Genomic DNA, 24,556 nt, shown 5'->3' with positions numbered 1-24,556 from the left:
CATTTTCAGTGTTTTTTCTTTGTTCAGCCACTTAACTCTGAGCTATGAAGCATTCAGGCAGAAAAAAGGCTCCTAACTCAAGGGATGAACCAGTGTTGTGTCGACACAGAACAGACAACTTAGCAAAGAAGCCATTTTAAACTGGATCTTTAGGCACTTTGTCACAAAGACACATCATTTGTTCCCATTTCTTTAGCTGCATCTATGAAAAACAGCAAAGAAAACACAGTTTGACAGACAGAAAATAGGATTTCTGCAGCAACAAGGTGATTCCCAAAGAGCTATTAGCTGAAAACTTGGCATATCTCAGCATGGTGTGCAGTGTGTCCTTAAAACATTTGAGGAAACTGGACAAGTGGAGGACAAAAGAAGAAGTGTCAGGCCTAAAAAACTATCTCCAGCAGATGAACAGGATCTGAAAGTGATGTCCTTAAGAAAGAGGAAAAAATCCAGCTGTGACCTGACAGGACCTGAGAGATGCATCTGGACCTTCAGCTGATCCATCTACTGTTGGCCCAAGCCTCATCAGAAATGGGCTCCATGGAAGGGTGGCTGTCAAGAAGCCGTTCTTAAGGAAGGGAAACAGGGAGAAAAGGCTGAGCTGTGCCAAATGACACAAGAAGTGGACTGAAAATCAGTGGCAACAGGTCTTATGGAGGGATGAATCCTCCCCAGAGCCCGGACCTCAACATTATTGAAGCAGTGTGGGATCATCTGACAGAGAACGGAACAAAAGGCAGCCCACATCCAAAGAAGAGCTTTGGGATGTCCTTCAAGAAGCCTGGAGAACTATTCCTGAAGACTCCTTAAAGAAATGACAGAAAGCTGGTCTCAGAGGGTTCAGGCTGTGTTGGAGAATAAAGGAGCTCAGACCAGAGATTCACTTTAAAGCTGCTGAGAACTGATTTTAACTCACTATAAAGAAATGAGGTCTGGATCAGAACTTTTGTGCTGTTCTGCAGTTTGAACATTTTATTTACCACAAAACATTTGATTTGTTCCGTAAGAACAAATGTAAAAGTTGAAGAAAAATGTTTTTATAAGAATCTAATCTGCAGCTTCACTAAATGATCTCAACATATTCAGCATTTGTTTGGTTTTTACTCACAGGTTGAAGGTATTTCACTGCGAAGCAGATGTTTTCCAGATGTTTTCTTCTTTTAATAAAAAGAATAATGACTTAGTTTTGATCTGTTGAGGTAAAAAAGAACCAATCTTTACTTTTCTTTTTCCTTTTATCAGTTTACTTAAAGATGTTTTATAATCTGTTAGATTTAACCCTGACATGAGCTCAGAGATGCAGCTTTATCTGATTTAAACTCTATTTATCAGCTAAATGACGTTCATGTGACTCAGAGATTAGAGTTTTCTCAAAAGCTGTTTAAATAATTCATTTTGTTATCGATGTTATAACTAATTAATAATCGTCTGCTTTGATATTTCAATTAAAAGGATCCATCAGGTGTCTTTTCTGCATTATTATTCTGCATAGAATTTGTTCTCTTAGTTGTTTTATTTCGTGCTGTCGTACATCTGGACACAAACAGCTTCAGTTGCATTAATTATATCTTTGATTAGCTTAAGTTTCCCCAATCATGAGCAAAAAAATACGCTTTTTAAAGCCTTTTATCGGAGGTTTTACATTTATTTTCTCAGGAAGAGGCAGCTGATTAACCGGCGTTGGTGGGAAAATGTCCGATAGTTTTCATTAACTCTCTTTTCTGTGTGCTGGCTCAGATGAGAAGAAGTTAAAGGGCCTCCGGCGAGGCGGGCCGAGCAAAGGTACCGTACACCTGTGCACCTCAAAATCCTGTTTGCACTGAGCCGAGGGCTCACCTGGCAGGTGTGTGTGCTTCTTAACTTTGTAGAGGAGAAGAAGGAGGTGAAGAAGAGGGGTAGAAGTAAAGGTACAGTGCGTGTGTTTGTGTTCCTGCACGACTGTGTTTGATGGCGGGCTGAATGAGGCGTTAACACGGCTTTAAACCGCCCGTTTAAACCTGGAAGCGTGTGTTTTTCCTTCCTCTGCACCTTTACTGGATGTTTAGCTTTGAAAACCGTGTAATAAATGTGTTAATAGAGCTGAACCGTGTGCATCTGAGCAGTTTGAATGAGCTCAGAACTGCAGTAAAAGCTTCACAGAGAAAACCCGAACGGACTCTTCTTTGCTTTGAAATATTTGGGAGCTGATCGAAGTAATACTCTGGATGCTGATCCTCCGTTTTAAGCTTGAGGACCTTTTGCTTGGGTGTGCTCTGCCTGGTGTGACTTCTGTTATCTTGGTGTCAAACACTTTCATGCGTCTCATCCTAGAGGACGGGAAACTCGAGGCTCCTGATCACGACTTTAAACTCCCAGCAGGTAGCGTCTTCCTGTCCGTCTGTGTGGGTTTTGTGATGGTGACGGATCCATTAGCTTCCTAACTTAATGTTGTTTCTGCTCTCTGTATCAGGACAAGCTGCAGAAAGAACAAACACCTCCAGAGGTACTAAACCCTGCATGTCTGGGTCTGAACTAACTGGTCTGAAGTGCTTTAAGAGAAAGAAATTAACTAATTTGATATGTTTCCAATAATTGGGACGGTATAAAATCTGCAAAGACTTGGTGTCATGAAAAAGAAACCACATCTTTTATCAGTTCTTAGGTTTTATGCATCATAATAAAACAATCATCTGGTCCTCACAAGGTCTTAAAACGAGGTCAAATCTTCCCAAGTTCACCCCAAGGTCAAAGCTCTCAGCATTTTCAGACCTGGTTTGGACCAGAGGATTTTTCCTAAAACATAAGAACTATGAGAGGGTGGACTTCAGGCCTAAAAGCAGATTATATCCTCCGATGTCCTGCAACTCTAACAGTTCCTCGGTTGCTGTGTGTTGGTGGAAGAAAATCCTTTAATCATCTAAAAACATTTCACCTCAAACATCAGACCGTCCCAGTCGAGGTGCCAAGCTGCGCTCGATTCTGAGAGACGAATTGAGGCTGATCCACGAGAAGATGGAGGCCAAGAGGATCGCTCGCATCGCTCTGGCGGAGATCCGGGCCCTCGTGGCTGAGGAAGAGGAGGAAAGGGAGGCAGCCTGGGCTTTAAAGATGAAGGCGCTGGAGCTGGCCCAAGAGCAGCTGAGAGAAGAAAAGAGGGTGGAGAGGGAGAAGGTGGCTCAAGAAAAAGCAGAAAAAGAAAGGCAAGAAAGGGAGAGACTAGCTAAAGAAGAAGCTGCCAGAGAAGAGAGAGAAAGATTGGAGAAAGAGAGGGAAAGAATCGAGCAAGAGCGCCTTGCAAAAGAACGACAGAGAGCAGAAAAGGAAAAGGCAGAGAAGGAGCAACAGGAGAAGGAAAGGATGGAAAGGGAGCAGGCTGAAAAGGAAAGGTTAGAGAGGGAACGCATTGCAAAAGAAAGACAACGACTAGAGCAAGAGAGAGCGGAGAGGGAAAGATTAGAGAAGGAGAGACTTGAGAAAGAAAGGATTGCCAAAGAGAAAGCTGAAAAAGAGAAGCTAGAAAGGGAGCGTATTGCCAAGGAGAAGGAACGACAAGAAAAAGAAAGGATTGCTAAAGAGAAAGCAGAAAAAGAGAAGCTAGAAAGGGAGCGTATCGCCAAGGAGAAAGAACAACAAGAAAAAGAAAGGATTGCCAAAGAGAAAGAGAGGCTAGAACGGGAGCGTATCGCCAAGGAGAAAGAACGACAAGAAAAAGAAAGGATTGCCAAAGAGAAAGAGAGGCTAGAAAGGGAGCGTATCGCCAAGGAGAAAGAACAACAAGAAAAAGAAAGGATTGCCAAAGAGAAAGAGAGGCTAGAAAGGGAGCGTATCGCTAAAGAGAAGGAACGACAAGAAAAAGAAAGGATTGCCAAAGAGAAAGAGAGGCTAGAAAGGGAGCGTATCGCCAAGGAGAAAGAACAACAAGAAAAAGAAAGGATTGCCAAAGAGAAAGAGAGGCTAGAAAGGGAGCGTATCGCTAAAGAGAAGGAACGACAAGAAAAAGAAAGGATTGCCAAAGAGAAAGAGAGGCTAGAAAGGGAGCGTATCGCAAGAGAAAAAGAAAGACTTGAGAAAGAAAGAATCGCCAAAGAGAAAGCTGAAAATGAAAGACTGGAAAAGGAGCGTGTCGCTAAAGAAAGGGAGAGAATTGCTAGGGTAAAGGCAGAAAAGGAGAGGCAAGAAAAAGAACGACTTGCCAAAGAAAGAGCAGAAAGGGAAAGACTGGAGAGGGAGCGTCTCGCTAAGGAAAGAGAAAGAATTGCTAAAGAAAAGGCAGAAAAGGAGAAAGCTAGAATCCTGCAGGAGAAGGAGAGGCTCGAGAGAGAGAAAGCAGAAAAAGAACGTGTTGAGAGGGAAAGAGCAGAGAAAGAAATGGCTGCGAGAAAAGAGAGAGCAGCGAAGGAGAAGCTGGAGCGAGAGAAGCTAATGGAGAGGCAGCGGCTGGCTCTGCGGGAGAAGATGGAGGCGGAGAGAGATGGAAACGCCACCAAGAGGCGAGCGCTTCCAGAGAGGAAGCAGAACGCCTCCCAGCTGAAGCCTCCAGGGGGCGCTGGAGCGGTCAGGAGAGAAAAGAGCGTCGAAGATGACCCCAAAAAATGACATCATGGTGCAAAGGGATGACCTCACATTCACGGCGCTGTGACCCGTGAAACCATGACCTCACGGGCGAGCTTCAATAGTCATCTCACAGCAGGCTGGACTCTGGTTTAAAAGCTTGTTTTTCAAGAATTTGTTTGGTCAGAACCACCAACGACTCGCCTCAACATCCCAGGAGGAAGTTACGCTGCAGCTGCTGTTAATTTGCACAAAACCCAGTGAAGAGCAGCAGGTTCTGCAGCTCCAGGCTCGTAAAAAACCTGAAGCTATTGCAAAATATGCTTTTTTTAGGCTCTTAAAGTTGATGGTTTACAGAAACTAAGAGCGACGGAATCAGGAAATCTCCTTTTCTCTCTGTACAAGACAAATAATTAGCTGGAAATGAATATAAAGACGTGCATTTTCAGCTTTTTATGTAAGAAACGGCCCGTGATGGACATACAAGTCCATAACGGAGACAACGGTGCAGCAAGATGATGCTATTTACTTATTTATTAAGTATTACAGGTTGGAAAATGTGACGTTTTATTGGTTTCATCCAAGAATTATAAAGAAATGGTTAGAAATCTCTTAGATAATTTAGATTTTATGATTGTTTGTTAGTTTTAACAGTTTTTACATTGTAAAAAAGGTAAAAATATAAGGTGTGATAGGTTTTAAAAGTTAAATTCTGATGAAGAAATCCAGTAAAAACGAAGTAAAACAACGTTTAATCTCATGGTTTGACTCTCTCTGGGGTTTTCGTATAGATTTGAGCTTTTAAGGGGTTAAAAGGTGATTTTTAATCGATCATCGTGATTGATTTGTTTCTCTTTGCTGGAGCAGAGCCGGTCGGTCGGGGTTAAATCTGATGAAAAGTTGTGAGCTTCGGTGAATCGTAGTTTATGTAGTGAACCTTGTAACGGGCCCACCAGGACCTGCATGAAGCCTTTACGGCGTTCAGATTTAAATCTTCTTTTAAATAAATGCTTCCTACTTTTCTCTTATCGGTTTGACTTCTTCCCACATTATCCTGAGCTTCGGTTCGTTTAACTCTGGGACCTGATCAGGTTTCTTCTTCTGTTGTTTTTATGTATTTCATGTCAGAGTGACCTCTGTATGACCTCTGTTTGACCTCTGAATGACCTCTGTTTGACCTCTGTTTGACCTCTTTAGTAAAAGATATTCTATCATCATTTTGCTGTGTTTTTTAAAGAGGAACTACATGAGATTCTGAATTTTTCTGATTTATTCTTACTTATTTCTGCATGTTTGTGTGAATAAACTTTAGTTTAGAGGTTTTATTTAACAGAACACGTGTCAGCTGGGTTTTTTCTGTAGTTTTCCTTCCATCTCTTGTGATGCAGAGTTTTATCAGGAAGACTTTCTGCTCATAATGTTTACTCCTCCAACACAGCCTGAACCCTCTGAGACAAGCTTTCTGTCATTTCTTTAAGGAGTCTTCAGGAATAGTTCTCCAGGCTTCTTGAAGGACATCCCAAAGCTCTTCTTTGGATGTGGGCTGCCTTTTGTTCCGTTCTCTGTCAGATGATCCCACACTGCTTCAATAATGTTGAGGTCCGGGCTCTGGGGAGGATTCATCCCTCCATAAGACCTGTTGCCACTGATTTTCAGTCCACTTCTTGTGTCATTTGGCACAGCTCAGCCTTTTCTCCCTGTTTCCCTTCCTTAAGAACGGCTTCTTGACAGCCACCCTTCCATGGAGCCCATTTCTGATGAGGCTTGGGCCAACAGTAGATGGATCAGCTGAAGGTCCAGATGCATCTCTCAGGTCCTGTCAGGTCACAGCTGGATTTTTTCCTCTTTCTTAAGGACATCACTTTCAGATCCTGTTCATCTGCTGGAGATAGTTTTTTAGGCCTGACACTTCTTCTTTTGTCCTCCACTTGTCCAGTTTCCTCAAATGTTTTAAGGACACACTGCACACCATGCTGAGATATGCCAAGTTTTCAGAAAAACTGGCGTCTCCATCCGTTACATCAACATCTACTCCATCAATAACCATTTTTATGGATGATAAATGTGTTTATTTAACCCACGAACCAGCAGTATTTACTTGTTTTTGGCTCATTTTGTTTGTATTTTACTTTTTCTTTCTGTTTTCCAGCATCTGTCGTGAATAAAAAATTGTTGATGGAAGAAGAAACCTCTTGTTGTTAATCTTAAACATATTAATAGAATAGTTGTGCAATTGATTTACAGAATTTACTCTTATTTTGGATTCACAGCAGCTCTGGGGATGAAAACAACTTGGCTGATATATATTTCCCACCTTTAAAGTCAGTGATACACTTAGAGAATTAATTGTGACCTTGTTTATTTTGAAGTATTATCACATTTAGGACTTTTAGATTGCTTAGAATTAGGATAAATCTATCTGTAATCAAAATAAATTACTTTTAATGAGTTAAAATGTATAAAATAAACTTAAATATCTACGTTTGGGATGAAACGGACCAGATTGAAATACTTTATATTAATTTGAATTGGTCATTTTGCAACTTTATTGCAATTTAAAAAGTGTAAAACCTTCCTAATGGGCCCAAAAACCCTGTTTTTTTTAGCGTAGCCGTTCAGTTGTGATGGTTCTGGTAAGAGGAAAGCATCAGTTCACAGCTCAAACTGATGTTTGTGTTAGATTTACAGTGATTTTAAAACCTGACCTTTTTGGACTCTGAACAGGTGTGAAAGAAGCAAAGAGGCCGACGGAGGGAGGTTCACCTGAGGAGAGAACAGGTGAGGACACACTGGCTCACACTGACCTGAAACCTGAGAAAACGTGACGTCAGAGCCGTCCAGGGTCTCTGATCCCAGCTCAGATCGGTGTCACACCAACAAAGCCTCAACTCGGCTCCACCCTGCTCCACTTTGACTCCCGGTTCAACCAGTCCGATGGGCTCTGACGCACAGCTGCTCACTTTCCCAGCTTCTGCAGCACAGCATTATCCAGTCTTTGTTAGCTTCTGCAGCACAGCATTATCCAGTCTTTGTTAGCTTCTGCAGCACAGCATTATCCAGTCTTTGTTAGCTTCTGCAGCACAGTATTATCCAGTCTTTGTTAGCTTCTGCAGCACAGCATTATCCAGTCTTTGTTAGCTTCCGCAGCACAGCATTATCCAGTCTTTGTTAGCTTCCGCAGCACAGCATTATCCAGTCTTTGTTAGCTTCCGCAGCACAGCATTATCCAGTCTTTGTTAGCTTCTGCAGCACAGCATTATCCAGTCTTTGTTAGCTTCTGCAGCACAGCATTATCCAGTCTTTGTTAGCTTCTGCAGCACAGCATTATCCAGTCTTTGTTAGCTTCCGCAGCACAGCATTATCCAGTCTTTGTTAGCTTCCGCAGCACAGCATTATCCAGTCTTTGTTAGCTTCCGCAGCACAGCATTATCCAGTCTTTGTTAGCTTCCGCAGCACAGCATTATCCAGTCTTTGTTAGCTTCTGCAACACAGCATTATCCAGTCTTTCCCAGCTTCTGCAGCACAGCATTATCCGGTCTTTGTTAGCTTCTGCAGCACAGCATTATCCAGTCTTTGTTAGCTTCTGCAGCACAGCATTATCCAGTCTTTGTTAGCTTCTGCAGCGCAGCATTATCCAGTCTTTGTTAGCATGTGATTCTCCCACAGCAACACGACTCTAATCTGGTCCTCATCAGGTCTTAAAATGAGTCCAACAAACAACACACGACATGTTACACTGAGTCAGTATTTACTGATCAAAAACTGAGACAGAACACAGGAGCAGGGTGGAAAACTAAGTGAACCCTCACTGAACTAAGAGGGTGAGAAGCAGCCAGGAGCTGCTGATCAATGCTCTGATTAATTGATCATCAGTCAGTGTGAGCAGCTCTATAAAAGCAGAAGTTCTGTCAGTTTTCAGGTGTGTGTTAACATGATGCCAAGGAGGAAAGACATCAGCAATGATCTCAGAGAAGCAGCTGTTGCTGCCCATCAGTCTGGGAAGGGTTAGCTAGGGTTAGCATTTTGTGGTTTAACGATGCGTTCAAGAGCTCAAATACAGCGCAGGAACAAACAGTGGTGTAATAAACACTTATTCTGAGCTGCAGTCATGTTTGATTTAGTAAAACTCTTTTAAAAAAACTGCTTTTTGGTGGTTTTTTCTCCTTTTTGTCCTTTGCAGTCCAAGAAAATAAAGAACCAGTGGCTGAAACAGCCAATCAGAGAGCTGCAGAGCAACAGGACAGCGAGGCCACGCCCACTGAAGCCCCGGCCGAGGAGGCGCCGTCAGGTGTGTGTGCTGGAAACATCTGCATGTGTTTAAAGAGGAACCGATTAAATGGTTCCTGTTGCAGCAGGAAACATTGACAGCAGCTCAGTTTGGTGGTTTCAGCTCCTCTTTGTGACGCTTTGAAGATTTTCGCTGAATAAAAGTCGTTTTTAGCTGCGCTCGAGAGTGTTTTCTGACACTTTTTAAGAGAAGAAACTCATTTTGATTGGTCTGAAAAGTGAGTTTATGTTGATTTGTCGAATTAAAACTGTCGTTGTTGCTTTTAGAGAGCGTCACTGCGGCCGCCCTCGATGACCAAGGTACGTCACATGATCACGAACACAGGAAATGAAATGTGGAATTCCTCCTTTCTCTGTTTTAATGGCTTCTGGAGCTTCAGACAAACATCAAAACTTTCTTTGATGGAAAAGAATCTAAAAAGCTTTTTTCGTCCTTTGATGCGAAACCTGAATTTCGAAAAAGGATGGGACGCCGTTTAAGATGTAAATTATCTCCAAATGTCAGAAGTCAAAGTTTTATTCACAGCAGGAAACTTATTAATGTTGAAAGTGAGACTTTTTATTATTAAAGAGCACCTCAGAGAGGCAGAGTCTCTCAGGGAAAAACCTGAGGAGCAGTCAGACGCAGGTTAAAGCTCCATCAGATGCAGGTTAAAGCTCCATCAGATGCAGGTTAAAGCTCCATCAGACGCAGGTTAAAGCTCCATCAGATGCAGGTTAAAGCTCCATCAGACGCAGGTTAAAGCTCCATCAGATGCAGGTTAAAGCTCCATCAGACGCAGGTTAAAGCTCCATCAGATGCAGGTTAAAGCTCCATCAGATGCAGGTTAAAGCTCCATCAGATGCAGGTTAAAGCTCCATCAGATGCAGCTTAAAGCTCCATCAGATGCAGGTTAAAGCTCCATCAGATGCAGGTTACAGCTCCATCAGATGCAGCTTAAAGCTCCATCAGATGCAGGTTACAGCTCCGTCAGATGCAGCTTAAAGCTCCATCAGATGCAGGTTAAAGCTCCATCAGATGCAGGTTAAAGCTCCGTCAGATGCAGCTTAAAGCTCCATCAGATGCAGGTTAAAGTTCCATCAGATGCAGGTTAAAGCTCCATCAGATGCAGGTTAAAGCTCCATCAGATGCAGCTTAAAGCTCCATCAGATGCAGGTTAAAGCTCCATCAGATGCAGGTTAAAGCTCCATCAGATGCAGGTTAAAGCTCCATCAGATGCAGGTTAAAGCTCCATCAGATGCAGGTTAAAGCTCCTTCAGATGCAGGTTAAAGTTCCATCAGATGCAGGTTAAAGCTCCATCAGATGCAGGTTAAAGCTCCATCAGATGCAGGTTAAAGCTCCATCAGATGCAGGTTAAAGCTCCATCAGATGCAGGTTAAAGCTCCATAGAATGATAGAATGTTTTCTATCTTCTGAGAATGAAATCTTGGCTTCTGAATCCTTTCTACGCGGCGTCCCAACTCTTTTGGAACATTTGGCTGACGATTAACACAGTTTGACTTGAAGTATCTGCCACACGGCGTACGAATCAGCTGCTTTCTGAATGCACACTTCACCCGCTGTGCCTGACGTGTTGCCATGACGACTGTAACGTTGTGGCTTCTGTGTGTGTCTGATTCAGCGGCTGGATCTCAGGACGTGGAGTCTGAAATCCAAGGTTGGTTTCTCTGCGGCTGCTGCATGCGCTCACGTCCGTCTCTAACCGTTTACGGCTCTGAGGAACTTTACTCGATCTTTACTCGACTTTACTTTAGATTAAACGGAAAAACAGCCCAAGAATAGTTTCTCTAACCTGCAGCGAGCCCTCCATGATGCTCTTTATCCACAGCTTAGAGTAACCTTTGGGACGGGTGGCTTCCAGGTGTGGCCAGAGGCGGCCACCCGAGTGCATGTGTGTGTGCATGTGCCTGTGCACGTGTGTCAGCTGCTAACATGCACTGTCTTCACCTCCAGCTGCTGTTCCTCTTCCCCCGTTTGTAGAAGACGACTTTGTTCCAGGTCAGTTCAACACAAACATGCTTTTATTTATTTTCTTCTTCAGTTTTCTGTTGTTTTTTGATGATGATGATTTGTTTTTGGCCCTAAAACCTTCATATCCTGGAGTTACATGCTTGTGTTTAACATATTAAAGCCTGTAATCTTCTTGTTTTTGGCCCTAAAACCTTCATATCCTGGAGTTACATGCTTGGGTTTAACATATTAAAGCCTGTAATCTTCTTGTTTTTGGCCCTAAAACCTTCATATCCTGGAGTTACATGCTTGTGTTTAACATATTAAAGCCTGTAATCTTCTTGTTTTTGGCCCTAAAACCTTCATATCCAACCCACGGTTACTCTGGATGGCGCCATGTGTGACATCACAACTTAAAACTGTGTGAAACACCAGATCCAGACTGACTTTTTTTCTCATTAGAGTCAGAAACAATAACCCAACATGTCTCCTTCTTTGCCGTAGATGATCCTCGAGACATCGCACATCCTTATGGTCAGTAAAACCGATCCTCTGCTGTTCTCTCGCCATCACCGAGCGTTTATAATAATCTGCTTCCTTATCTTTCGTTTCCTCCAGAGGAAGAAACCGACACGATCGACACCACTGGAGGTGAGAGCAAAGATAGCGTTAATAAAGCGGGTTTTTGCTCTTCGGCTCCCCCTACAGTTAACTCCAGGTCATTAAAACTAATCTGAGACTGAACCCTGCACATGCACAGCCGTAAACACAGCCGTGCACAGCCAGAAACACAGAGAAAGTCATGGTGGGAAGCGGAGATGCTAACATTTAGAGCTGAGTTTGGTTGTAACGTCCATAATAAACTAAAGTAAAATGTCTGTTGGTGCAGTTCTGGTGGAGGAGCCGCGGTCCGAGGAGAGTTCAGGTGAGTCGAACAGCTCTTAATGATTATTTAACTTTAACTTGGAGTTTAATTCCTTTTACTTCTGTTTGTCTCAGTGGATTAATTTAGTTTGGTTTTATTCTGAAGCTGTTGGAGGTCTGAACTGATCCGACGTGACGTTATAATAATGTAATAAAGCATTATTCTTAACATATTACAGAGTTCTTCATGTCGCTACAGATGGAAATTAAACCAGTTAGAACAACAGTGTAGAATGTAATAAACTTTCCCAACACAAAAACCTTTAATAAAAGTGAGTTTTTAGAAGAGATTCAAAAGAAGAGATTAATTCTGCTGATTTCCAGCTTCGAGCTAAACTATCAGAGAGCCCAAAAACCAGGTTTCAGTGTCGAGTTCTCTGTAAAAAAAGGATTTATTTGCAGTCTGAGCGTCGATGAGAAACTTTTCAGTGGCACGCCGTCACTTTGTTCAGTTTAAAGTGGGTTTAAAGACAGAATATATCGGTTCAAACGGAGGTTTTTCTCATTTCAGCTGTTTCAGATGAAATACTTTGTGCTTCCAGGACCTCAGAAATCAGACAGTCGATCACATTAAAAGTTCTTACCCCCATAATCAGGATTATAATGGTGTTTCTGTCTATGTTTCCAACGACTTCACTTTGTCTGACTTTAGAAGCAGAAAGTTCTTCCAGGTCTTCATGTCTTTTAGTCTAAGACGTTCTTTAACTCCATATTTATTGTCCATGTGGCAGATTTAATGAGTTGAAACCTTTCTGCTGGGGAAACATGAGTTTGGAAACCTGTTTTCATACTGAGCAGCGTTGTCCCTTTCAGCTCAGAACAAATAGAAAGAGTCTTCAGAGACTTAAAGTGGCTCATTAGTGATACTGTTGGAGCTGTGATTCTCTGCAGCCTTATATTTCACCAGAGATCAGTGTTGCAGGAGCAGCTTGTTGCATGTTTCACCTGGAATCACTCAGCCTGACGCGTGTTTCTCTGCAGCGGCGTCTGGACAATACCTGACGAGCTCCAAAGTGACGCAGGAAGCAGGTCTGTTGGTCTAAAAAAGTGTTTCTGTGGCCCAACTCACCTCTAATATTCAGTTCCTGAACATTTTGGAATGTTTTTAGGAGTTTTTTACAGGGAAAGAAAGCAGAAAACTGTCTATAAGAGTCAATAATCCACACTTTTATTCCCAGAAACGGTTGTGACATATTGTTTAATTCACAGAAGCAGAAGACCGTCCTGAACCAGAACCGCAGGGTGAGATCGGCCCTGATGGCGGCTCTGATGGCGGCCCTGATGGCGGCCCTGATGGCGGCCCTGATGGCGGCCCTGATGGCGGCCCTGATGGCGTTCAGGAGGCTGGCGGTGAGCACCCGTTCATGATAAGCAGATGTTCTCACAGCTGCTCTGATGGAGGATGAAGCCTCATATTTTAATTCATTATGTTGTTTGTTTCTATATTTACTTTATTTGTTTTTATTGATCCAAGTTTACATTTTACAGAAATTTAGAAATGAAATCGATTCAGTTGATTTAATTTGCTTATATTATAATATTTATTCTTTCTTCACACCGAATCCTATAAACTGCATTGAACAGTGTTTCAGGTCTGGTTTCCTCTCAGAAACTGAACTTTCTGATGATAAACTCTGTCACAGGAACATCTGAGCAGCAGCTGGAGGAGAAGCTCAGAGAAAAAGGTAAAAACTCAGAAAAGGATTCAAGCAGAAGGCGACTCTGAGCTTCGTGTCTCTGATCGTTCCTCCTCCTGCTTTCTTTCCTTCAGCGAAGAAGAAGAAGCCAAAACTATTCAACAAGTTCGATAAAACCATCAAAGCAGAAATTGACGCAGCAGAGAAGCTTCGTAAAAAGGTGCGTTTTATTTTGAAAAGCAGTTCGGACGCCGCCGGTCCTCCTCCTCCTCAGACGTTCAGCTCTTCGTGAACTTCTTTATTCGCCTGTTTTCAGGGGAAGGTGGAGGAGGCTCTGAAAGCGTTTGAGGCGCTGGTGCAGCGGTATCCACAGAGCCCCCGCGCTCTTTACGGCAAAGCCCAGGTACGGCAAAGCCCAGGTCCAGCACGGGACGACCACGCGGCGAGCCGGTTCGGCGTGATGATGAGGTAACGGTAATGTGTGTGCGTGCAGGCGGAGGACGACGTGGCTGAGAAGCAGCGCAGTAACGACATGCTGCAGAGAGCCATCAACACCTACAGAGAGGCGGCCGAGCTTCCCGACGTGACCTCTGACCTCCTGAGAGCTGCGCTGAAGAGACGGTCCGAGAGGCAGCAGTTCCTGGGTAACGCATCACTGACGCCACGCCGCCATAAATACACAAAACCAGACCAGAGAGACAGAAGAAGGCGCTCAGAGCGTTGATGTGCACAAGCTTTGAGCCCTAAAACTGTCTCATTCTGCACAGTCCTGGGCTGAGACTGTCCTGCAGGACCCAGTCCACACAAGTCTACTGAAACGTTGTTGTTTACCAGCCTGAAACGTTGTTGTTTATCAGCCTGAAACGTTGTTGTTTGTTGTTGTTTATCAGCCTGAAACGTTGTTGTTTATCAGCCTGAAACGTTGTTGTTTGTTGTTGTTTATCAGCCTGAAACGTTGTTGTTTACCAGCCTGAAACGTTGTTGTTTATGAAACTGAAACGTTGTTGTTTATCAGACTGAAACGTTGTTGTTTATCAGACTGAAACGTTGTTGTTTATGAAACTGAAACGTTGTTGTTTATCAGACTGAAACGTTGTTGTTTATCAGACTGAAACGTTGTTGTTTATGAAACTGAAACGTTGTTTATCAGCCTGAAACATTGTTGTTTATCAGCCTGAAACGTTGTTGTTTACCAGACTGAAACGTTGTTGTTTATTAGACTGAAACGTTGTTGTTTATTAGACTGAAACATTGTTGTTTATCAGCCTGAAACGTTGTTGTTTACCAGCCTGAAACGTTGTTGTTTATGAAACTGAAACGTTGTTTATCAGCCTGAAACATTGTTGTTTATCAGCCTGAAACGTTGTTGTTTATTAGACTGAAACGTTGTTGTTTATCAGCCTGAAACGTTGTTGTTTGTTGTTGTTTATCAGCCTGAAACGTTGTTGTTTATCAGCCTGAAACGTTGTTGTTTGTTGTTGTTTATCAGCCTGAAACGTTGTTGTTTACCAGCCTGAAACGTTGTTGTTTATGAAACTGAAACGTTGTTGTTTATCAGACTGAAACGTTGTTGTTTATCAGACTGAAACGTTGTTGTTTATGAAACTGAAACGTTGTTGTTTATCAGACTGAAACGTTGTTGTTTATCAGACTGAAACGTTGTTGTTTATGAAACTGAAACGTTGTTTATCAGCCTGAAACATTGTTGTTTATCAGCCTGAAACGTTGTTGTTTACCAGACTGAAACGTTGTTGTTTATTAGACTGAAACGTTGTTGTTTATTAGACTGAAACATTGTTGTTTATCAGCCTGAAACGTTGTTGTTTACCAGCCTGAAACGTTGTTGTTTATGAAACTGAAACGTTGTTTATCAGCCTGAAACATTGTTGTTTATCAGCCTGAAACGTTGTTGTTTATTAGACTGAAACGTTGTTGTTTCTCAGACTGAAACGTTGTTGTTTACCAGACTGAAACGTTGTTGTTTATGAAACTGAAACGTTGTTTATCAGCCTGAAACATTGTTGTTTATTAGACTGAAACGTTGTTGTTTATTAGACTGAAACGTTGTTGTTTCTCAGACTGCAACGTTGTTGTTTACCAGACTGAAACGTTGTTGTTTCTCAGACTGAAACGTTGTTGTTTATCAGACTGAAACGTTGTTGTTTATCAGACTGAAACGTTGTTGTTTATCAGCCTGAAACGTTGTTGTTTATCAGCCTGAAACGTTGTTGTTTATCAGACTGAAACGTTGTTGTTTATCAGCCTGAAACGTTGTTGTTTATCAGACTGAAACGTTGTTGTTTATCAGCCTGAAACGTTGTTGTTTATCAGCCTGAAACCTTGTTGTTTATCAGACTGAAACGTTGTTGTTTATCAGACTGAAACGTTGTTGTTTATCAGACTGAAACGTTGTTGGAACCCGATCTGAAGCCTCAGACTAACATGAAAATCTTTGTTTTGTTTTCCGTTTTTTCTCAGGTCGGATGCGAGGATCTCTGGCGACGCTGGAGAAGCTGGTTCAGAGCTTTCCAGAAGACATCAGTCTGAAGAACGACCTGGGCGTCGCCCACCTGTTGCTAGGCGACAACAAGGGCGCCAAGAAGGTCTACGAAGAGGTGTGTGTGCTGGTGGCTTTAATGAGCAGAAACATCCTGTCTTGTGTGAGCGGTGACAGCAGTTTGCGGCTCCTCTGATTGGCTCTCTGTCCTCTATGCCCCGCCCCCCCCCAGGTTCTGGCAGTTGCCCCGAGCAGCGGCTTCGCTAAAGTTCACTACGGCTTCATCCTGAAGTCCGAAAACAAGATCGCAGAGAGTATACCGTACCTGAGGGTAAGTAAGGTGGTGCTGATCTCAGTCTTTGTGTTTGGAAAACCTCAGGACTGCGTTACGCTCAGGTTTAAAGCTGAGAAAATACCTGTTTTTCACCTTTATATGAGGAGCATTGGCACAATAAAGCAGGTTAGTGTTCGGTTTCTGTATGATGGACATTGTAGACGTTGGACACATTATCAGGTTTGCTGTCGCCTTCGTACAGCATCATGTGTAAGTTTGGTGTTCATCTCTGAGGATGTTCACAGCAGACGCTCCAAACAACAACTTCTCTGACACGGTTCCATGAAATCAGCTCGATTTCAGAGCAAATCGGAGACAAACTTGTTTATTATTATTTATTTATTATTTAATACATTATTATTATTTATTATTATTGATTCGATATTCTCTGACTGTCTGTCTGTCGAAGCCACTTTCAGACAAAGCAGGATAAAATATGAAGACGTTAGTTTTTTGCTCGCATATTTTCATCTCAACCTGATGTGTTCAGCATCAGTTACCATGGTGATCGGGCAGGTTAAAGGGTGATTCTGAACTCTGACTTTAGGCCCAACATACCTCATTAAAAGATGTTTACATCCGACAAACATCTGTCTGTCACATCTGTTTTCTTTCATTCTGCTGATCAGCTGTCGCAGCGATACAAATGTTTGAAACGACGCATCGTGACCTGACACCTCTGACCTGGATCTGCCCGCTTTAAATGAAACGTTGAACATGCTGCTCTTCACTTCCTGTCTGCAGGAGGGTTTGGAGTCAGGTGAGCCGGGGACGGACGACGGGCGCTTTTATTTCCACCTGGGAGACGCTCTGCAGCGAGTCGGCGACGACAGCGTGAGTGTTTACGCCACCGTCCTGCAGTACCACATGCAGGCCACAGGGGGCAGTGTGTCTTTTGTTGATTTTTGTATGAAATCCACTTAAAACTGAAAGATATTTATATTTTTTGGGGGGTTTAAAGGGGAAAAACAAAAAGGGTTTTACCACAAACAAATAAACGGTTCTTTTGTCACAGTTTGAACAGGAAAAAATAAGTTTTCTACAATTAGCAGAATTATTTCCTGATTCTAACTCACTGGACTCTGACTCCACCGAAACTTCTCTGGAGGATCTTTTAAATATTGGTTCTTTAATGTTAACATTTATTTTATCACGTTTAATATGACCCCGAAGAGTCCGAGCAGCAGCCACGATGAGAGCTGTTTGAATTCTCCAAATATTAAGACAAACAACAAAAAACTTCTCCTTTAGGATAAGAAACATCCTTTTTGAGAGACAGCAGCTAATTCCATCCCATAATTCCTTGCGGCAGACCCTCATCCAGTCGTACTAACTGTGATTCACGTGTTTGAGCAGCCGGTGACGTTATATTTCACTTTTTGACCTAAAACCTTGATAATAAAGTTATATTTTTAATCATCTCTCTTATAGAAACGTTTGTGTAACAATGTGATCAGACTGGTGTAGACGAAGTATTTAAAGCGTGTTGTGTGTGTTTAACCATCCACAACTCAAAGCCTGCACATGCACAGCCGTGCGCATGAATTATTTGTCACGTTGAAGAGGCCACAAAGCCCGGAAAAACGTCCGGTGACCTTAAAGTGAAGCAGTGGCGCAGGGCTGGAAACCAAGATGGTGAACTGCTGTAACTCTAAGCCAGAACCATGCGAGTGAAAGTTGGTGGGAAAGTCTGGATAAATTCAATTCAATTCAATTCAATTCAATTTTATTCAATTCAATTCAATTCAATTCAATTCAATTCAATTCAATTCAACTTTATTTATAAAGCGCCAGATTACAACAATTGTCATCTCAAGGCACTTAAGTAATAAAGTCCAATTCAAGCCAATTGGAATTCAATTCATTGTAATCATAATCCAATTAATTCATATGGAGCCAATTCAAAAATAATATCCGAGCTAAGGAAACCAACAGATTGGACCAAAACTGGTCTTCAGTCCAATCTCCCGTCCTGAGCCTGAGGGACTGTGGAAAGGAACGACTCCCTTTAACAGGAAGAAACCTCTGGCAGAACCAGAACCAGGAAGAAACCTCTGGCAGAACCAGGAAGAAACCTCTGGCAGAACCAGAACCAGAAAGAAACCTCTGGCAGAACCAGGAAGAAACCTCTGGCAGAACCAGAACCAGGAAGAAACCTCTGGCAGAACCAGACTTAGGAAGAAACCTCTGGCAGAACCAGAACCAGGAAGAAACCTCTGGCAGAACCAGACCCAGGAAGAAACCTCTGGCAGAACCAGAACCAGGAAGAAACCTCTGGCAGAACCAGAACCAGGAAGGAACCTCTGGCAGAACCAGAACCAGAACCAGGAAGAAACCTCTGGCAGAACCAGAACCAGGAAGAAACCTCTGGCAGAACCACAACCAGGAAGAAACCTCTGGCAGAACCAGGAAGAAACCTCTGGCAGAACCAGGAAGAAACCTCTGGCAGAACCAGAACCAGGAAGAAACCTCTGGCAGAACCAGGAAGAAACCTCTGGCAGAACCAGAACCAGGAAGAAACCTCTGGCAGAACCAGGAAGAAACCTCTGGCAGAACCAGACTCAGGAAGAAACCTCTGGCAGAACCAGAACCAGGAAGAAACCTCTGGCAGAACCAGAACCAGGAAGGGTGTCCATCCGCCTCGCCCAGCTGGGGTTTGAGAAGACAGAAAAGAGGGAAAAGAGGAGGAAAAACACCATAACACCATTCAAAGGATACCTGCTGGAACAGGGAAACACAAGTTAATAACCACAATAATGTCACATGGACAGAAAATCATCTGAGAAATTAAACAGGAGGAAAAAGAGAGGAAAGGGAGGAAAGGTGTGACAGATGAGGTCCCCCAGCAGGCTGGGCCTATAGCAGCAGAACTATGGGATGTTTCAGGCTCACCTGAGCCATCCCTAACTATAAGCTTTAAGCTATAAATGAGTTTCTTGTACATAAAAATACAAAAAATCTTCTTTTTAAGAGCTTTGGGTGACGTTTAAAGAATCCCTTTCGACAGAAAACAGGGGAAAACATGCCTCGCGCCCCTTAAAGCGGCTGTTCTCTGATCAGAATATGATCTGTGTTTAGGCGTATCATTGGTACGAACTGGGTCACAAACACGGCCACTTCGCCTCGGTGTGGCAGAGGTCTCTGTACAACGTGAACGGACTGAAGGCTCAGCCCTGGTGGACGGCCAAAGAGACGGGATACGCCGACCTGGTGAAGGTAGGCGGCCTCGGCGAGGCACACCTGAAGCCCGCTGGTGGACAGCTTCCCTGAGGTGTTGAACGTGTTTTCAGATGCTGGAGAGGAACTGGAAGACGATCAGGGACGAGGCGCTGGCCGTCATGGACCAAAGCAACGGGCGCTTCATCCCTGAGGAGGAAAACCTCCGAGAGAAGGGGGTGTGGGGCCAGTACACACTCTGGCAGCAGGGTAGGAGCTCCTTTTTAATAAGAATAAAGACGTTTTATTGCTTTAACAGACGGATAACATCTGTGTGTGTTCAGGGAGGAAGGTTGGAACTTCCTGTCAGGGGGTCCCGAAGACCTGCTCGCTGATGGAGAGGTTCCCCGAAGCCACAGGCTGCAAGAGAGGACAGGTAGGATGTTGTATCTCTGCACATCTGGAAACAAGCCAGTGGAGGCACTCGTTTCAATGAGCTGATTTTAGGGATTTCACTGCTAAAAATACCCAAACTGACCCCAGTTTGAATGTAAAATCCAATCCGTACTCACTGAAAATATGTTTTTATCTTTTCATGAGATGTGTAAAGTATACATTTTACACATCTCATGAGTCTGTTTCATTCCCAGGAGAACATAGAAAGTATTGCTGGTGTTGAAATTTAATGATAAATGTGAGATAATCGTGAATCTGAGGGAAGAAACAGAAAAACGACTCAGAAACGTTGGGAGAGAAGCAACGAAAGGCTGGAAAAGTAAAAAGAAACAGCTGGAGGAGCATGTTGGAGATAATTAGGTTCATTAGCAACAGGTCAGAGACATGATCGGGTATAAAAATCATCAAACATCTGGAAAGGCTCCATCACTGCTGAAAGGTATCAACAGGTGTTGGAGCAACATCTGCAGCTTCTCCAGGGAAGGCCTGAAATATTTCAGCAGGACAGAGTTAAACCACATCCTGCATCTGTTCCAGTCCAGCTGCTGCAGTCCAGATGTTTCAAGAGTCCATCTGCTGCTCTGACCTGCAGCTGTCCAGATGTTTCAGGAGTCCAGCTGCTGCTCTGACCTGCTGCAGTCCAGATGTTTCAAGAGTCCGGCTGCTGCTCTGACCTGCTGCAATCCAGATGTTTCAAGAGTCCGGCTGCTGCTCTGACCTGCTGCAGTCCAGATGTTTCAAGAGTCCAGCTTCTGCTCTGTCCTGCTGCAGTCCAGATGTTGCACTGACCTGCAGCAGTCCAGATGTTTCAAGAGCCCGGCTGCTGCAGTCCAGATGTTTCAAGAGTCCAGCTGCTGTTCTGACCTGCTGCAGTCCAGATGTTTCAAGAGTCCAGCTGCTGCTCTGACCTGCTGCAGTCCAGATGTTTCAAGAGTCCAGCTGCTGCTCTGACCTGCAGCTGTCCAGATGTTTCAGGAGTCCAGCTGCTGCTCTGACCTGCTGCAGTCCAGATGTTTCAAGAGTCCGGCTGCTGCTCTGACCTGCTGCAGTTCAGATGTTTCAAGAGTCCAGCTGCTGCTCTGACCTGCAGCTGTCCAGATGTTTCAGGAGTCCAGCTGCTGCTCTGTCCTGCTGCAGTCCAGATGTTTCAAGAGTCCAGCTGCTGCTCTGACCTGCAGCTGTCCAGATGTTTCAGGAGTCCAGCTGCTGCTCTGACCTGCTGCAGTCCAGATGTTTCAAGAGTCCAGCTGCTGGACTGACCTGCTGCAGTCCAGATGTTTCAAGAGTCCAGCTGCTGCTCTGACCTGCTGCAGTCCAGATGTTTCAAGAGTCCAGCTGCTGGACTGACCTGCTGCAGTCCAGATGTTTCAAGAGTCCAGCTGCTGCTCTGACCTGCTGCGGTCCAGATGTTTCACCACCTGAAAACATTTAAATTCAACAAAGGAGAGCCAGGAATCCTCTCTCAGACAGGAAGGGGACAACGTTCCTCTGTCCAGCAGCTGGTCTCCTCGGCTCCAGATGTTTCCAGATGTTGTTAAAAGAAGAGGGGATGCCGCACATGGACTCATATGTTGCATAAAACAGTAAAATGTGAATAAAGTGCATTCTGGAGCTTGGTTTCAGACGTGGTGACTGTGAGTGTCTCTGTGCAGATTAAGTTCTCGGTGATGCAGCCCGGTACCCACGTCTGGCCTCACACCGGACCCACCAACTGCAGACTGAGGATGCACCTCGGCCTCGTCATCCCCAGACAGGGCTGCAGGATCCGCTGCACCAACCAGACCAGGTAACCTCTGACCTTTACACACATCCTGACTGCGTTTGGAGATGTTTTAGAGGTGCTAATTTATGATTAATCATCATAGTTTAGATTAAAATCTGGTTCAAACCTGCAGCTCCTTCCTTATGGAGCACTGAAACTGCCATAATCGCAAATAAATGTAAACATATATAAATAGCTAAATAAATAAGCTTATATGCTGATAAATGCCAAGTTAGAAGTGAATTAATACAACAATAACTGTGTAGAATGTGAAATTAATTTGTTTTAATGTCTTCATTAGTTATTCTTATATTTATTCCCATATTATTTTCCTTTATTTTTCCCTCCAAATGATTTGTTTTTGCTTTTTTAAAATTTAAATTCTTTGATTTATTTTATTTAAAGATAAACTGAATAAATGAGGAGAAAAGTCAGGATTAAATTTGAAATTATACTTAAAAAATGTTCCATAAAATTAAGATAAAATACAAAAACACATTAAATACATTAATATGATATAAGAGAAAGTAGAACAGAAAAAAACGAATAAAGAAAGAAATTAAATATATAGTAAATAACATTAACTGAAGTTTAAATGAAAGCAGTTTGACATTAAAAAACATTTTAATTTCACATTCTGTACATTTACTGTCGCATTAATTCATTTTTATTTAATTTCAGTTGAATTTATCATCTTAAAAACATAATTATCCGTATTTTCGTATTAATTTTGGAGGATGGCAGTTTCAGTGCTCCATACCTGCTCTGAGCAGACGACCTCAGAGACCCGATCAGCTGGTGAAAGAAGTGTAAACATGTTGATTAAAAGCAGCATGGGGTCTCATCACCTCCTCCCCGTGTCGCAGGGAGTGGGAAGAAGGTAAAGTCCTCATCTTCGACGACTCCTTCGAGCACGAGGTCTGGCAGGAGGCCGGCAGCTACCGCCTCATCTTCATCGTGGACGTCTGGCACCCGGAGCTGACCCAGCACCAGCGCCAGACTCTGAGCCCCATTTAGAGCGGCGAGGAGAAGGCGGGCGGGTCACGGACGGGTAAGAGCAGTTAAACGGGCAGAAACTGTCGTTTCCCAGGTGCATCAGACTGAGGAATGTGTGGACTTTTTATAATACTACTGACTTGACGGTACTTTTGTTCAAGCCCAGTTCGGCTCGGCTTCTGGGATCCTGCGACGTTTGTGGGTTTAAATTTTCCTGCTCTGAGAAAAAAAACCAAACCCACCTCTCTGTGTAAGTTCTGGAGCTAAATAATGAAACGGAAACACTAAAACACCCAAGAAGTGGAGGAAGTTCCTTCTTTTCCACCAAGAAACACTTTGATCATGTTGAGGAAATCTGTCTTTAGGAATGAGGCCTTAACTGGAGATGGACCACTGTGCATTTTGTCGGGTTATCCAGGCGGGTTTTTACTTTCACCCTCTTTACTTTTGCACATTCACAAGCTAACGCAAATGTTCTAGATGATGATTTATATTTATATAAAAAAATAAAAGATGCAAAAACATTTCAAACCTTACAAAGTGTGTGTTGGTTTTCTTTCTTTGTGTTTTTTTCTTGTGTAAAATCTCTTATTTTAGGCTCAATCCACCATTAAAATGTTTAATTAGCTGCTGTTATCAAGCATCCACTGTAGGTGAAGTCATAGAAAAAGCTGTTTTTCAACTAGTTCCTGATACAAAACAACCGTTTTAACAATTTTCCGTCCACGCCACTGCACTGAGTGAAGTTAACTTTTGTTAAAGTAATAAAAAACGTCCAGTTAAACAACGACAATGTCTCTGTCTTCATCTCAGTGCTGCTCCACAGACTTTCTGCTGCTTTGATTCTTACTTAAAAGACTATTTGGTGTCTTCAGGTAACCACACAGCTGATTGGACAAAAATGTGGAGTCCCGCAGGGTTTAACTCTGGGGCCTCTTTTACTCTACATTTATGTTTCTGTATTTATCAGACGCTTTTATCCAAAGCGACTTTAACTCAGTCGTTTCTTGGTCATTTAGTATAAAAAAGTACAAAATAAAGCCTCTTATCTTTAACCAGGAACAGGAAAGTGTGAACTTATAACGCCAGCGATGGCACTCGATTGGCTTCCTTTTTATTACTTCAATTGAATCTCGCACAGAAATCATTTTCACATAAATTTCCATCTTTTTTTGTTTCTGTTTCTGTATTTATCAGACGCTTTTATCCAAAGCGACTTACAAATCAAGATATAACAGCTTTATAAAAAGCTAACAATAAGCTACATAGAAGGAACCCAGGAGTCCGACTCTGTCAGAGGGGACAGAGTAGAGATAGGGTGCAGGCATAGAAGGAAGAGCAGAAAGATAAAGTGCAGAGATAGAGGGGGGAGGGAAGTACAAGGTAAGTGCTGGGATAGGAGATGCTCTCTGAAGAGCTGGGTTTTCAGGAGCTTCTTGAAGATAGACAGGGACGCCCCTGTTCTGGTAGCGCTCGGTAGGTCATTCCACCATCGTGGGACGACACATGAACAGAGTTTGGATTGTCTTAGGCGTGGTGTAGGAGCTGCTAGACGACAATCCTGGGACCAACGGAGGGACCCAGTTGGGACAGAAGCCTTTGCAAGAGCATTCAAGGAGATGGAGCCGTTCCATTAAGCTCTTTGTAGCTAACATCAGGGACTTGGATCTGATGCTAAGGGCAGCCAGAGGAGCTCAATGAACAGAGGGGGGACGTGTTCTTTTAGGCTGATCCAAGACCAGACGCACCGCCGCGTTCTGGACCATCTGCAGAGGTTTCACAGGCTGGAGACCAGTTAGGAGACCAGTTAGGAAACCAGTTAGGAGACCAGTTAGGAAACCAGTTAGGAAACCAGTTAGGAGACCAGTTAGGAGACCAGTTAGGAAACCAGTTAGGAGACCAGTTAGGAAACCAGTTAGGAAACCAGTTAGGAGAGCAGTTAGGAAACCAGTTAGGAGACCTGTTAGGAAACCAGTTAGGAGACCAGTTAGGAGAGAAGTTAGGAAACCAGTTAGGAGACCAGTT

General features: G+C 43.3%; 2 protein-coding genes across 5 annotated transcripts in view; both read left to right on the top strand.

Moving 5' to 3' along the window:
- Positions 1-23,085, top strand: part of LOC140284234 (aspartyl/asparaginyl beta-hydroxylase-like) — a 47,777-nt gene extending 24,692 nt beyond the window's left edge. For 2 of the 4 annotated variants that reach the window (XM_072378055.1, XM_072378054.1), the window contains 22 exons: positions 7,255-7,308; positions 8,711-8,818; positions 9,085-9,117; positions 10,441-10,476; positions 10,773-10,817; positions 11,274-11,303; positions 11,388-11,420; positions 11,659-11,694; positions 12,675-12,722; positions 12,903-13,043; positions 13,337-13,378; positions 13,465-13,550; positions 13,647-13,733; positions 13,824-13,974; positions 15,809-15,945; positions 16,060-16,158; positions 16,906-16,995; positions 19,240-19,377; positions 19,452-19,587; positions 19,662-19,753; positions 21,426-21,559; positions 22,402-23,085. In XM_072378055.1, the coding sequence (XP_072234156.1) occupies positions 7,255-7,308; positions 8,711-8,818; positions 9,085-9,117; positions 10,441-10,476; positions 10,773-10,817; positions 11,274-11,303; positions 11,388-11,420; positions 11,659-11,694; positions 12,675-12,722; positions 12,903-13,043; positions 13,337-13,378; positions 13,465-13,550; positions 13,647-13,733; positions 13,824-13,974; positions 15,809-15,945; positions 16,060-16,158; positions 16,906-16,995; positions 19,240-19,377; positions 19,452-19,587; positions 19,662-19,753; positions 21,426-21,559; positions 22,402-22,552 (1,907 nt within the window). In that variant the 3' untranslated portion in view covers positions 22,553-23,085. Of the gene's footprint in view, positions 1-1,076; positions 2,359-2,449; positions 2,483-7,254; positions 7,309-8,710; positions 8,819-9,084; positions 9,118-10,440; positions 10,477-10,772; positions 10,818-11,273; positions 11,304-11,387; positions 11,421-11,658; positions 11,695-12,674; positions 12,723-12,902; positions 13,044-13,336; positions 13,379-13,464; positions 13,551-13,646; positions 13,734-13,823; positions 13,975-15,808; positions 15,946-16,059; positions 16,159-16,905; positions 16,996-19,239; positions 19,378-19,451; positions 19,588-19,661; positions 19,754-21,425; positions 21,560-22,401 lie in introns of those variants that run through there. The other 2 variants (XM_072378057.1, XM_072378056.1) reach the window with 2 other exon arrangements.
- On the top strand, positions 2,494-6,300 carry LOC140284235 (uncharacterized). The gene has a single exon (XM_072378058.1). The coding sequence runs from the start codon at positions 2,992-2,994 to the stop codon at positions 4,573-4,575; it is 1,584 nt and encodes a 527-aa protein (XP_072234159.1). The 5' UTR covers positions 2,494-2,991; the 3' UTR covers positions 4,576-6,300.
- Positions 23,086-24,556: the final 1,471 nt, after the last annotated feature.

This window comes from Leuresthes tenuis, unplaced genomic scaffold, assembly GCF_036924035.1.
Source record: "Leuresthes tenuis unplaced genomic scaffold, fLeuTen1.0.hap1 SCAF_24, whole genome shotgun sequence".
Taxonomy (NCBI): Eukaryota; Metazoa; Chordata; class Actinopteri; order Atheriniformes; family Atherinopsidae; genus Leuresthes; species Leuresthes tenuis.
This window is presented reverse-complemented; position numbering and strand designations above follow the sequence as displayed.